The 14397-nt window shown below is 43.1% G+C and overlaps 1 protein-coding gene across 2 annotated transcripts in view; it reads left to right on the forward strand.

Moving 5' to 3' along the window:
• Positions 1-14397, forward strand: part of Plek (pleckstrin) — a 61703-nt gene that overhangs the window by 24863 nt on the left and 22443 nt on the right. For both annotated transcript variants that reach the window (XM_036201701.1, XM_036201702.1), the window contains exons 3-7: positions 4750-4905; positions 5228-5409; positions 7424-7515; positions 10842-11026; positions 12632-12736. In XM_036201701.1, the coding sequence (XP_036057594.1) occupies positions 4750-4905; positions 5228-5409; positions 7424-7515; positions 10842-11026; positions 12632-12736 (720 nt within the window). The remainder of the gene's footprint in view (positions 1-4749; positions 4906-5227; positions 5410-7423; positions 7516-10841; positions 11027-12631; positions 12737-14397) is intronic.

Consider the following 14397-nt stretch of genomic DNA (forward strand, 5'->3'; position numbering starts at 1 on the left):
GGTGGTGTCTTTGGCAAATGACATCAAACTTCTGACTCAGAGCTCCTTCAGTTTCACATCCTAACTCTTCACCATTATATTTACAAATCTTAAAAAAAATCATAATAGAAAAGATGATCTTACCTAATTTCAGTCTGCAGTCCTTGGGTTGCTATTAAATTCTAGGCTGCTTATTGGGCCCTACATAACTCTTTTAAACATCAATTGTCCATATTATTCTCCATTTAAAAAACTCGAGTGTGTGTATATATCTTTTATTAATTCTAATGAGTTTTAATAGTTTATATTAAGGACATTAACCTTTAACTCAGTGATGGTATATTATAAATGTACACTTTCAATTTGTTTCCAGTTTCTAAAAGTATTTCAAAAATATACAAAAATTCATTTGAAATATGATCACATGTCTCACCCTTTAGAACTTCTTTTGGTGTCATGTAATGCACTAAGATACATTATACCAGGTACTATGAGGATGACCAGTTACTCACTGGGGACTCTAAATATGACTCATAACCTAAAACCTACCTATTGTGAGAGACTTTGTTTTATGCACAAAATGATTAAAATATTATGTGAAATTACCATTTAGCTATATGCATAAGGTGTATATGGCACACAAATAAATTCCACGTTTAGGATTGGGTTCCATAATCAAAATATATTATATATGTATTCCAAAATCTGAAAACATAAAAAATCTGGAGCAATGTTAGTCCCAGACATCATTTTGGAAGAATTCTATGTATGTATGTATGTATGTATGTATGTATGTATGTATGTATGTATGTATGTATGTATCTGTCTATCTATCTGCCCATCCACCTACCTACCTAGATACCTACATACATACTTACCTACCTACCTACCTATCATTAAGTTGTTTTGAGAAGTTGGATCTACTTACCTACCTACCATTAAGTTGTTTTGAGAAATTGATCCAGATTCTGAAATTACTCAAAGTTACTGAAGAACCGAAATGAAGACAGCATCTGCAGCATCTGGGGGAAGCGAAAGAGGTTAACAAGGAGTTAAGAGGCCAGGATTCTAGTCTCAATTCCTTGTTAACTGGGCAAGCTACTTCTCCCTCGGGTTTATTTTTGGGTGAACAGGAGACTGAGGACAGAAAGGTAACTATATAGATATCAACAAGAGTAGGCTGTCTGAGTGACAAACTGGTGGCTTGTAGCAATTGCATGAAGGACAGAGAAGCTACCCTAAATCCCACCACCATAACTCACCATACTACTTTTAAGCTTGGAGGGCAACAGAGCTCTTTTTGTTCAAAGTCCTTGCCTCCTCTTTGTCATAATGACCCCGAATTAGCTTTCACATGAACAGCCAGACATTTGTCTATGGGCACCATGCACGCATTCCAGCTTTCCTACCTCCTTGTCCAGTGAGGATCTTCTTATCCTTTTTAAATGTTAGGCATTTTACTGAATGCACAGCAACATCTCACTGTGGTCAGCGGAATCTCTGGTCCCCTAGTGAATAATGATGTTGAACATTTTTTTGTAGGATTTTGGATGTCTTCTTGAATGATATACCCATTTAATTCTCTTGTCCATTTAAAAATAGGACTGCTTTTACTTATTAGTTTGCAGGATATATGGATTGTAAATCAGGAAAGAATTTAATCAAAATTATTTCATGTATTTTCAAATCATGTTCATTTTTGGAAAAGGCTAATCATTGTTAGTTTGGTCAGTTTTACTTCTGAGGTAGAAAAAGATAGTGCATTTTAGCAGAAAAAAATTATTTTAGGACTAGAATAAAGGAAGTGTTCAAACAAGCAAAATGACAATCCTATAAGCATTTATCCTCTTTGCATAAGTACTTTTCCTTTTAACAACTGGACCCCTCAATGGGGCCTTTGTGTCATGATTCCCATCCTGCTGGGCATGGTTGATAATTCTATTTGTGGTAGTTAGAGCAAGGGTATCACTGTGAGTCAAAGGACTTATCCCCTTCCTTTCCCAACTGTCTGAGCATAGAGACCAGAAAGGACTTCCTTGGCCTAGTACATGGTTAATTTAAAAACAATTTTATTAAACCTTTGACAACTCCATACAATATGTATTCATTCTATCCAACCCTACGCTTCCCCGTAACACCTCCCAGACCTGTATCCACATCCTTGCCTATTCTCTACAGCTTCCTGTCCTTTTTTCTGTTGTTACCCATTCATGCTATTCTAATTCATGCTACCCATTTACTCCCAGATGTGGAGCCATCCACTAGAGTGTGGTTTGTTCATCAGGATCCACACTCTTAATGAAAGATGACTAGTTCTTCCAGAGAAGTCACAGTGTGTCTATAGCTCCCCAGTCAGGAGTGGAGGCTTGTGAACTCTTCCCACTGTGTGCTAGAATGGTGACTGATCTCTTGAGGGTCTTACACAGGCAACCACAGCTGTTGAGTTCATGAGTTCAATGTCCCCTGTAATGTTTAGAAGATACAGTTTGCCTCTGGTCCTCCCTGACCTCAGGTTCTTATCATCTCCCACCCCCTTTTCTATTGTGGTCCCTGAAGCCTTGGGTAGAGGGTGTGATATAGATTTTTCCATTTGTGGCTGAGCACCCACTGTCATGTGCTCTCTGCAGTTCAACCAGGTCTGTGTTTTTATTAACCGCCGTCTACTGCACAAACAAATTCTCTGATGAGGTCTGAGCATTTCCCTGATCTACAGGAAGAGAGAGACAAATTTAGAGGTACTTTGGTCCTTAGTCTGGTTAGTGGACTAACAGCAGGAGGTTCAACTCTGGAGCCTGTGTGTAGCTAAAAGTTTTCCTGGTCCCACCTGGCTTGAACAGGACAGCTCTCTCCCACTAGTGTCCCCCAAGTAAACACACAGAGGCTTATATTAATTAAAACTGCTTGGCCATTAGCTCAGGCCTACCACTGATTAGCTCTTACACTTAAACTCAGCCCATTTTCATTAATCTATATGTTGTCATGTGTTTTGTGGCTTTACCTGTGTGCCATTACATGCTGCTCTCTGGACAGCGGCCTGGTGTCTCCTGACTCAGCCTTCCTCTTCCCAGAATTCTCCTTGGCTGCTTATCCCACCTATACATCCTGTCTGGCTACTGGCCAATCCGCATTTATTAAACCAATGTACAAAAGCATTATCCCACAGCATCTGCGAGCTCCCCAGCCATGGGTTCTTGGTCAGGTTTACAGTACCAGACATGCCTTTACTCCTACGGAGTGTACCCTATGCCCAATCAAGCAGTCGCCAGTTGTTGGTTGGTTTCCTCCTTCTTCCATGAGTTTAATTCTGGCTATCAGCATTGTCAGCAAGAGCCTTTATTGGCTGAACCATCTCACAAACCTTATCGTTGAGAATTTATCTGCCTCCCTTGTGGAGAGAATAAAAATGTGATCCCAAATACTTTGTTGAGACAGGGTTTCTCTGTGTAGCTTTGAACCTTTCCTGGATCTCGATCCGTAGACCAGGCTGGCCTTGAATTTACAAAGATCCACCTGCCTCTGCCTCCCAAATGCTGGGATTAAAGGTGTGCGCCACCATCGCCCAGCTTTGAAAAGGGTTTTATTTTTATTTTTGAGACAACTAATCCCCACAAGCTGTCCTCTAACCACTATGCATACACTGTGACACTGCATGTGCACACACACACACACACACACACACACACACACACACACATACACACATTTAAAAATAAAACAGAAAAGTGTGCTGACAGTTCCTATTCATAGCAGTAGGGTGAGAATGTGGTTTTTTTAGGTTAAGGGCAGTAGAAGGTAAAGGCTCTGGGTGACAAGGTAGACAATAAGAAGAACTAGTCATATTTCTCAGTAAAGTATATTAGATACTAGCATTTGGAAACTTAGAAAATAGAAAAAACTTTCTAAGCAAATAGTCTTCTTTGCCATCATTTTAATGAATATGAGCTATGTGGCAGTTTCTGGCAAGGAAAGACACCCACACTATAGAAATTTAACTGAAGGTGCTGGCTAGATTTTGTCAACTTGACACAACTCTAGACATACCTGGGGAAAGGGACTCTCAGCAGAGGAAGTGCCTACATCGGACTGGCCTGTGGGTAACTCATATAGAACTGCTCAGTCTGGAAAGGTGGGTGGGCAGAAAGGTAGCAGAACATTCCAGGGACAGCAAGCCAATAGTCAGCATGCCTCCATGGTCTCTGCTTCAATTCCTGCCTCCAGGCTCTTGCCTTGAGCCGCTGTCCTGACTTTTCTCCATGACGGATTGTAAACTATAAGCTGAAACAAACCATGGTATGTGGGTCCGTCTCCAGGTTGCTCTGGGGCAGTGTTTTATCACAGCAGCAGAAAGCTAACCTGCACTGACTCTAAAAGGAGGCACACAGCAACGTTTTAGGATACAAAGGACAGTCAGTGAGGGGGGAGGTGACATTTAGATCAAGGCCACAATGTGCAGCTTGGAAAGCCTTTACCTGCTAGGCCCATCAGCTGAGCCTTAAGGAAGGAGATGGGGGAGAGGTCTAAGGGAGGCTACATTTGAAAAGGGCACCCAGAGAATATGACCAACTCAAGCAAACAGCAACAGGTGAGACATATAACAGTGTTTCAAGAAGTCATCACTTGGGGAGGATTTACATTGAGTCAACAGAGATGGTCACAAAACACTTTAAAAGTCAACTCCAAGGGGTTATGAATCTGTTCTGTTAATCGGAAGATACAGGTCACACATCGTCCTGTCTACCCCAGCTTCTCATCTCTGTCTTGCCGTCACAGGGAAGCATGTTTAGCACCTGGAAACCCATGTGGGTTGTACTGCTAGAAGATGGCATCGAGTTTTATAAGAAGAAAAGCGACAACAGCCCCAAGGGGATGATCCCACTGAAAGGAAGTACTCTCGCCAGCCCCTGTCAGGACTTTGGCAAAAGGATGGTGAGTTGCTGTCACTAGTCACAGTGACCATCATGCCACCTGCTGACCTTGCACGCCCTTTTCAAATGCTACCTCTCCTAGCTCTTTCCTCCTGTCCCCATCCTCAAGGCTCAGCATACAGGCCTAGCTGTGCCACCTGCTGACTTTAACGTCTATCTGCACTTTAGCAGTACTTTCTGAACAACTGTCCCCTCTTGTCAACATCTATATTTTACCCTGGCGTTGGACTCTCTCTTTGTTGGAACAAGTTCTTATCAACTGCTATGTTTCATGAGGGGCCTGGAAAGGGGCCATTTCTAATGGGATATATTTTGATTTTCAGTTTGTATGGAAGATCACTACAACCAAACAGCAAGACCACTTCTTCCAGGCAGCCTTCCTGGAGGAGAGAGATGCTTGGGTTCGGGACATCAAGAAAGCTATTAAATGCATTGAAGGAGGCCAGAAGTTTGCAAGAAAATCCACAAGGAGGTCCATTCGTCTGCCAGAAACTGTTGACTTGGGGTAATTTTCTGAGTTTGCCTCCCTCCACCCTTTGATTGTCCTTTCCTCTTTGATCTGACAAATACTGCTGCAAAGCTTGCTTTCGGCGTCTTTGATGACAGCATCTCTGATGCCTCGTAGCTGAGAAGACAGGCTTGTGGTGTATGGAGAGGAGAGAAGAGAGACAGAGGTGAGAAAGAAGAGAGGAGAGAGAAGACAAAAATGTGAGCATTTCAGGGTTTGTAGGTAGAAAGGAAAAAGCAGGGACCATGCATCCAAGCAGACCAAGGTTCAAGTTCAGATTCATGCTTTTACTCCTGGTCAGGAAGGGCCAGCCGGGGTGCACACTCATCCTGGATGGAAGCCATTGGTGTGGTGCCTTGATGAAGGCCTCTCAGGTGTGCTATTGATGACTTGGAATGCAGGTGACATTTGTACTATAAAGGTGGCCAGGGAGCAGCAGGTAACCCCGCCCTGATGGGGGCTGGGAGTGGGGTTGTTTCTAGGGCTCTTTACCTCTGCTCCAATCCTAAGTGTTTTTCTTCAGGACTGTCATTCTTTATGGCAGATTTGCTTTTGTGTTAAGCAAAAAACTCATTAGAAGGAGCGCCATGTTGGCTGCTGAATATGCCTGACAAGATTCAGTTGACGTAGGGGGAGGTTGAGAGCAGTCTCAGAGTGGATGAGAGACATACTTTCTGTACAACTATGTAGGGAATGGAATCGTGTGAAACTTCATGAGAACTGGAACCTCTTTCACTTGGGTAAGACCCCAAGAGAAGAAATCTGGTCTAGCCATAGCTGCTGGCTTCAGACGTCATGTGACCACATTCCTGACCAGAGATGTCAGAACTGAGTGGGAATGATGCTCAAATTACAAAGAAGCACAGAGACAGAACTATTCTGACGAGGCTATTTTTAGTTTATTATTCCAGGGCCCAAAGTAAGAGCTCACTATTTAACCTTATCATTTTCAGAAAAAAAGATAAGCTTAGAAACAAAAATCACTTTCTTGAAGGCAATTATCTTTAGCAAATGGCCTCCTGAAAACTTTGTAAGAATTGGGAGACCGTGTTATCTCTGCACTGCTTTCACAAATATCTAGAAGGACTGAGTTGAAAGGGGGTTTATTGTGGCGCTGAGTGCTTAGTTTGACCTATTACTTTTAGTCCCACGGTGGTGTTTGGGGGCAGCACATCACAGCAGACATGTATACTATAGCATATCTCTTCACTTTGTGGTTGGCATATGAAAGAAGGAACTTGTATTCCCAAAACTCTTCAAGGGCATGTCCACAATGACTTGAAAAACTCTCTCACACACGCATATAGGTGCATATGGAGACTGGAGGCTGACTTCAGATCTCCTCATTTCTCTCCACCTCACTTTTTGAGACAAGGTCTCTCACTGAACCTGCAGCCTACTGATTTGGAGAGATTAGCTGGCCAGCCTGCTGCAGGATCCTCCTGTCTCCATCTCCACAGTGATGGGATCGTAAGCAATTGTGTCCTGCCTTTCCTGTGAGTGCTGGGGATCTGAACTCAGGTCCTCATGCTTCCCTGGCAAGCACCTTACTAAAAAAGCCACCTCCTTCCTGGTCACATTTCTTGAAGCTTCAACCACCTCTGAACAATACCAAGTTGGGGCACAAACCTTTAAGGCATGGGCATTTGCAGGACATGACAGATACAAATGATTGCAGGAACTTTAAAGATCTTTGTTCTTGCAAAACTGGCCTTAGGAATTTTTGAACTTTGACACATAACAAGGCAACTCTCCATCTTAGGCACCAGGATTAAATCAACAAAGAGATTAATGAATTTAAGAGATATTAAGTGCATCTTCTAAATGCTTTACAGGCCATGTGATTGTGTAAGTTAGAACACCACCCTTTAATTTCTGCTGGTCTGTCTGGCAGAGAGATGAGGCTCAGGGCTACTCCAAGGGGTGGGGAAGTGTAGCTCCTGGAGGTCTCTCTAAGGTGGATCACCATTCTAAATGCTTCTTGCCCACCTCTGCTTTTATCCCTGTGCAGGGCTTTGTATCTGTCTATGAAAGATACTGAAAAGGGAATAAAGGAGCTGAATCTGGAGAAGGACAAGAAGGTTTTTAACCACTGCTTCACAGGTAAAATGACTTGCACTCCCAGAGTGGGCAACCAAGGAGGGAATGGGGTGTTCTCCCACAGCTATCTGTGTGCAGTGGGTGTGGCACATAGTAGGTGTACAGGATTGCAAAATATAGACCTGTGAACAAGAGATCAGAATTCTGTCTGTGTAGAAACAGAAACCAGGGTAGAAAACCCTTTGTTTTTGTTCAAGATAAGACTTCAGAAGTCACAGCTATGTCAATCAAGCATTCCTTTTCTCCAATATTTGGCATTATGTTTAAAAAAAAGTATTAGGAATAGGAACAGTTTAATATACTGCAATCCATGCTATGGTAAACAAGAATTAAGATATGTAGTAGAAAATTTAAATGATAATGTTGGGGGTGTCAGACACTGTACCCAGTAAGTTAGTAAGTGTCACCTGTTTGAGCAGTGTGGTATAGAGGTGAAAGCACATTCACCAGAAACATGCTGCCTGGTTTTCAAACTCTGCATCTGCAACTTACTAGCCACAAAACCTCTGGCCAAATAACTGCCTCTGTGCTTTACCGTCTACATAATGGGAAATCACAGTGTACTTACCTCCCAGGCTTGTTCTTTTGTAGTGGAACAGTGCCTGCCACATACCACGCACTTTGAGTGCTAAGCTTTCAAATAGTTATTCTGATCAAAGAGGTTATATCTATGTAACAGTGCCATGAGTTCTGGAAAAAGAAAGAACAAAGAGCTGCTGAGGTGATTAGGAGGCGGTGCCTCAGTTGGACCTCAAGGTAGAGTGTGGTGATATTGTGTTCCCCAGAATATTGTGCATCCTAATAAACTTATCTGGGGTCAGAGAACAGAACAGCCACTAGATATAGAGGCCAGAAAATGGTGGCATACATGCCTTTAATCCTATCACTTGGGAGGCAGAGATCCATTTGGATCTCTGTGAGTTTAAAGCCACACTGGAAACACCCAGGCATGGTGACCTACGCCTTTAATCCCAGGAAGTGATGGCAGAAAGATATACATAAGGCACGAGGACCAGGAACTAGGCTGGTTAAGCTTTGAGGCTTTTGAGCAGGAATTCAGCTGAGATCTATTTGAATGAGGACTCAGAAGCTTCCAGTCTGAGGAAACAGGATCAGCTGAGGAACTGGCAAGGTGAGGAAGCTGTGGCCTGTTCTGTCTCTCTGATCTTCCAGCATTCACCCCAATACCTGGCTCAGGTTTGATTTTTTTAAATAAGATCCTCTAAGATTCATGCTACAGTAGAGGTGGTTTGTGGGGAAGATTTATGATGATGAGTTATGGGTAGAAATGTGCAGAATATGAATCTGGAGAAATAAAGTGACCACCTGGAAGAGCTGATGTTCTTATAGACAGCAAATGGGATGTTAGCTTGGGAGTGAGTCAGACACTCAGCATATTTGCAAGATATGTCACAGGGATACAACTTGGAGGAATTATAACAGTGTAAGCAACTAAGAAGATGCTAGATCCACGAAAATGGCTTAGGTTAGGAAGGGGAAGAGGAAAGGGCATTTGCATTGTAGGGCAGTATCTCCCAGGAGCGTGCCTCAGAGAATGAAGGCAGTAGCCTTTAGCATCAAGTCAGGACCAAGCTTCGCCATCAAGCTACTTAGGGAGATGATAAAACCAAGACAGGACCCTAAGGATGTGGGGCTTGGGTCGCTATGAGACAGCCCCAGGCCAAAGGAATAAGGGGTTCCTATGGAGACTCTGCCACCAGATCTAGCCCAGACTTATTTTCTATTAAATGCATCCCTGAGTCCCAGAGGATTCAGTAACCATCAAGTCCTTCCCATGCACTGTCATAATGGATTCCAAAACTCTTCATGAATGGAGTCTTCATGAGAGTCTGGTGGGGTCAGCTGAGAGGCAGAAAGTAGAAAGCACTCAATGCAATGGAGTACCTCGACTATCTCATGACGGGGAAACCTAAGTGAGGTCTTTCAGACTTCAGCACACCTAGTCCAAGAAGCACAGACTCAAGTGTGAGAACATACCAATGAAGGTCTAGGGAACTGGACATGTGACTGCAGCTCAAGGCTGTTGAAGCTTCTTGGGTCTTACGGTTCTTATTTTTCAAATGGGGTAAGTAACTGCTACCTCTTTTGCAGAGTTGTGAGGACTGAAAGCTGAAATGCTTGTCTTCACAGAGAAGAAAAGTGGGTAAAAATCTTTGTGTGTGAAACTCATGGAGGGACATTCTCTGAAAGGGGTCATGACTCTTTCAGGTGTTCGATACCCAATGCTCCAGCTCCAGTGACCCAGGACCAGCAGGCATCTATGTTAGTTGCCACTGGTGGACTTGTAAAGAACACACTTTATGAGTACAAAGCCTCATTTTTAGCTTGCTGATAATCCAACTGATGGGTTTTCTTCATTTCATTCCCTGTGTTATTTTGAGGTATTTCTCTTGAGGTAAAAGTTAAATGAAATGACTATTCAAGTCCCCTGACAGACTCTTTAAAATGTGTGACAATAAACACAAATACTGTAATCAAAATTTAATTTAGGACACACATTCCATTGTGTTATTTGATAATTAAAGTTTGCAGTATCTCTTCATTGATAGATTTCTTTTTTCCCCCCTTGGTTTCTCTGTGCATCAGCCCTAGATGTTCTGGAACTCACTCTGTAGACCAGGCTGACCTCAAATTCACAGAGATCCACCTGCCTCTGCCTCCCAAGTGCTGGGATTAAAGGCGTGTGCCACTATGCCTGGGTTTGACAGATTTCTCAATGTGCCACCAGACTTTCCTCACTACCCCTCATCTTCCTCCTCCTCTGGACTCCCCTTACTTTCTCACCAGCCCCAGCTCTGTCCTCATGGGCTGTGATGTGCTTGCAAGTTTGTCCACACTGTTGCATCCTTGCCTGTGCTGGACCCTCAGCTCCTATCTCAAATGCTTGCAAACACCTCCTGTTTTAGGTCTCAGCCTAGTTATGTTCTCTATAAATCCTTTTCTGATTTGCTCCAGTCACCCATTGTACCACAGTACTGACTTACAGCAGAATTCTGTAACTTTAATGCTTATGTTTTTGCTAAGGAGCCTGCCCACTGCCCAGCTAGTGTTTTTGTACAAGCTCAATAAATGTGTAAGTTCATAAAAATGATTTGTTTATGTATTTCTTACTTTTACATGTTCTTTAACTTTCACATGATTCCTTTTGTTTCCAAGCATCCATCTCACTAATTTTCCTTCTCCTTCTTGGAGTAGGAGGGAAGCTGGGACAAGTTGGACACTGGTGAGCACTGGAGCCAGTGTGTGGTTGGCAGTCAATGACTTGTGACTTGGGAAAGAGTTAACTTCCCATTCATGTTCTCATTCAGGTAACGGTGTCATTGACTGGCTGGTTTCTAACAAGCTGGTTCGGAATCGCCAGGAAGGCCTCATGATTGCCGCATCACTGCTCAGTGAAGGGTACCTGCAGCCTGCTGGGGATCTGTCTAAGAACGCGGCTGATGGAATAGCTGAAAACCCTTTCCTGGACAATCCCGATGCTTTCTACTTCTTTGTAAGTAGGAAAAGCTACCCACTTGATTTTCCTGACATAGGATCAGGGTAGATTTTCTGTAGATACCAGTTTGTAGCCACACATGCAAACAGAATGTGTGGTCCTAAGGAGAACTGAGAGGTGAGAAGGCTAGAGAAGAAGCCAGCCAGAGACAAAAAGTAACAAGCTGCTGAGATGGCTTAGAAGAGACAGGTGCTTGCTGCCAAGCTCGGTGATCTGAGTTCAATCCCCAGAACTTACATGGTAAAAGGACTCACTTCCTGTAAGTTGTCCTTTGACCTCCATACCCACTTGATGGCATGCACATGTGCATACATATTGAAATTCACACATGCACACACACATAAATATTTTAAGGACAAATACTACAAGCTATGAAAACACAGGCTCATACAGCTTCTATTACACCAGCATTTTCTAGACTTCACAGCTGCTCCCTCAAATGTTGCCTTCTCCAAGTGAACAGTTTAGAGGAAGCAATCGTTTATTCCAATAGTTTTCTCTAAACTCACTTTTGAAATCTTACTACCTTTATTCTTATTCTAAGCAATCAATTCATCTATAAAAGTGTATTGTGTGTCTCTGCATGGTACATGTTGTCCTAGACAAAGGGAACCCAGCAGTGGAAAAGCAAAGGCACCAGTCATGGTATGATGGCCTTTTCAGAGGGCTGCCTATGAAATCACAGATGTGATGAGCTGCCTGTCTGTGCTCAACTGTACAATCAAATACACACCGTGCTTCTATGTACACCTCCTCCCATAACCTTGTATGCTTCTTGTGTTATGCCTACTGAGGTTGCTAAACTGCATGTTACATAACATGAGCCTAGCTTGTGATCATATGATAATTTCAGCAACTGTGGTTTTTCTAGGGGGATTTTGACAGTTTTGTTTCTATTTTGGATCAGAATGTAGAAGTTGGGAAAGCTACATAAAGAACCATCCTTCCTATACAAATGAGGTGGACATCCCAGATAGCATTTCATTTCACTTTTTGGGGAGTTCCACTGTCAGTACTTCTTTCATGCTTCAGACCCTTGGTCTATCTTTTTATAGCCATTTAAATTAAGGGTGCTAAATTAACTCTCCACAGCAGCTCCTCCTCTGTGTGGTTTGTCACTCTCTTACAGCTCAGAAAGTCTCTAATTATTCTGACCTCAGGGGCCAAGGTGATGCATAAACTCTTGGTTCTCTCCAGGCTGGAGTTGAAGTTGAGTGACAAGTCATGGTGGAGAGAGTTGCATCAGGGTGTTGTCACTATGATTTCAAACATGTGGCCGTGAAGTCCCATGAGAAGGAGGTCTTTAAAGAGAGAAATGTGCCTGGCAAAAGAAGACTGAGATAGACTTAGGATATGGCCTGGAGAATCATGGAAAATAAAAGGATATTTGACCAGATCACACCTGAATGGAGACACAAAAGGGCAGGATCCAGGGGCAAAGAAATGGGGGAGGCTTAGGCAGCAAGCCCAGAGTCACCTGGAAACTTCCTGCTGTGGTTCACACAGCAGCTTGGAGGAAGCATGGCTGGCAAGAGTGTGTGTGGACATAGGTGTAGCAATATGTTTGAGACCTACAAGAACCTGCTGTGTGTTTCTCAACAGCCAGACAGTGGCTTCTTCTGTGAAGAGAATTCCAGTGATGACGATGTGATTCTGAGAGAAGAATTCAGAGGGGTTATCATCAAGCAGGGATGTTTACTGAAGCAGGTGAGTGACTATCACTGGCTTCCTCTGCCCCTTTTCAAGCCTTCTCATTTTTTTTTTCCCCTAAATTGCCAATGTGAGCTGAGGATGGTGATACATATCCCAGCACTCATAAAGCTTAATTATAGGAATCGCTGTGAGCTCAAGGCCTGACTAGACTAAATAGTGGTACTTTACCTCCAAAAGACAAAGGAAATAAATGAAAAAGAAAAAGGCTGACATTATTAAATAGAATTTAGTTTGCTTGACCAATAATCAACCAGAATGAAACCTGGAAGCTGGAAGGCAAAATGCTAAGGAGATAATGAACATAATGTTGGGCTAGGACTGTGGCAGCCAGGGCAGAATATTCCCTTGGAAATAGTGAAATTCTGCTTTTGCCAATGTCATAATGATGAAAAGCATTTTAAGAAAATATTGCCATTTTTGTAATAGGAAGAAGTAAGTTGGTCAAGAGATGTCATTCAAAAGATAAAGCTATTTCATGATAAAGTACTCCAAAGTGATCAGAAAATAGGACTAGACCACACTATATGGTAACCTTGAAGAGCAAGGAGGTGCCATTCCAGACTGTGTTAAAGCCTGGTGAGATGGAAAACTATGGCCTGAGACCAACTTTGTAGGAATAGCGGGCTAAGGTCAGGTCCTGTTTGAGTGCATGGGCACCTTACAGGTGTTTGTGTGGGATTATGTGCAATTTCAGGTGTCCGTAATCAGTCTTGGAGGCAAGGGCTGGGGTAAACTGAAGCTCTACATAGTTCTAGGTGTCAAGGCATGTGATGGTAAGAGTGAAGAGAGCACAGGGTCTCTTAGGAAGATGTTGCACTGCAGGGGTGGCTTGGCTCCTCCCACCACCAGCCACAGGGTAACAGAAGCCTCCTTACCCATCTCAGCCCCCGATATGGGATGGCTTTGGGTATTTACCATAGTAGCTGTGACTGTTTTATTTCATTTGTGCCCACAAAGATTTCTGACTTCCTTTTCGTCCAGACCACTCATTGTCTAAGACTGCCTGCTATATTTATTTCCTTTAAGAATGTGACATTCTGTAATGCAGACTCATGTACAGATCAAGGAAAAGAACCGGAGGGAGGGATGGGAATTCAAGTGGCAGCAAAGTTTGGCTCTGCTCCAGAGAGCAGAGATGGCATTGGAATGTGTGAGAAAGTCCACAGTGTCATAACCACTTCAGTGGTTTGTTCTGAACTCCATGTGGGGAGCCCCTGGCTGTGAAGTCTTTCCCCCCTTCATAGTTGTCTTTATCATAGTAGAAGCAGCCACCAGAGGCTACCCATCACCAGCCACACCCATTTTCTCATGGGCTGGGCAGTGGGGTCTATCTGATCAAACTGGTTATTGCAGCCTCCAGCCACAGCCATAGGGATCAGAATTTTTAAAAAGGAGTAGGAAATGATGATCTTGGTAAGAGGAAGGCATTTGGAAACATTTAGTTTTCAAAGTTTCTTAAGAGATTAATCTTGCTTCCTGACTGGGGTCACCATGTTTGGTACTGGGGTTTGTGTATGCATGCGTGTGTGTGTGTGTGTGTGTGTGTGTGTGTGTGTGTGTGTGTGTGTGCACATGAGTGAGCATGAGTGTGTTTGGACTGAGTGTTTTCGAGTTCCTTGCACCTTATTCAAAGAATTTAAAAAGTTCATACAAAT

The sequence above is a fragment of the Onychomys torridus genome, chromosome 10 (assembly GCF_903995425.1).
Source record: "Onychomys torridus chromosome 10, mOncTor1.1, whole genome shotgun sequence".
NCBI classification, from domain to species: domain Eukaryota; kingdom Metazoa; phylum Chordata; class Mammalia; order Rodentia; family Cricetidae; genus Onychomys; species Onychomys torridus.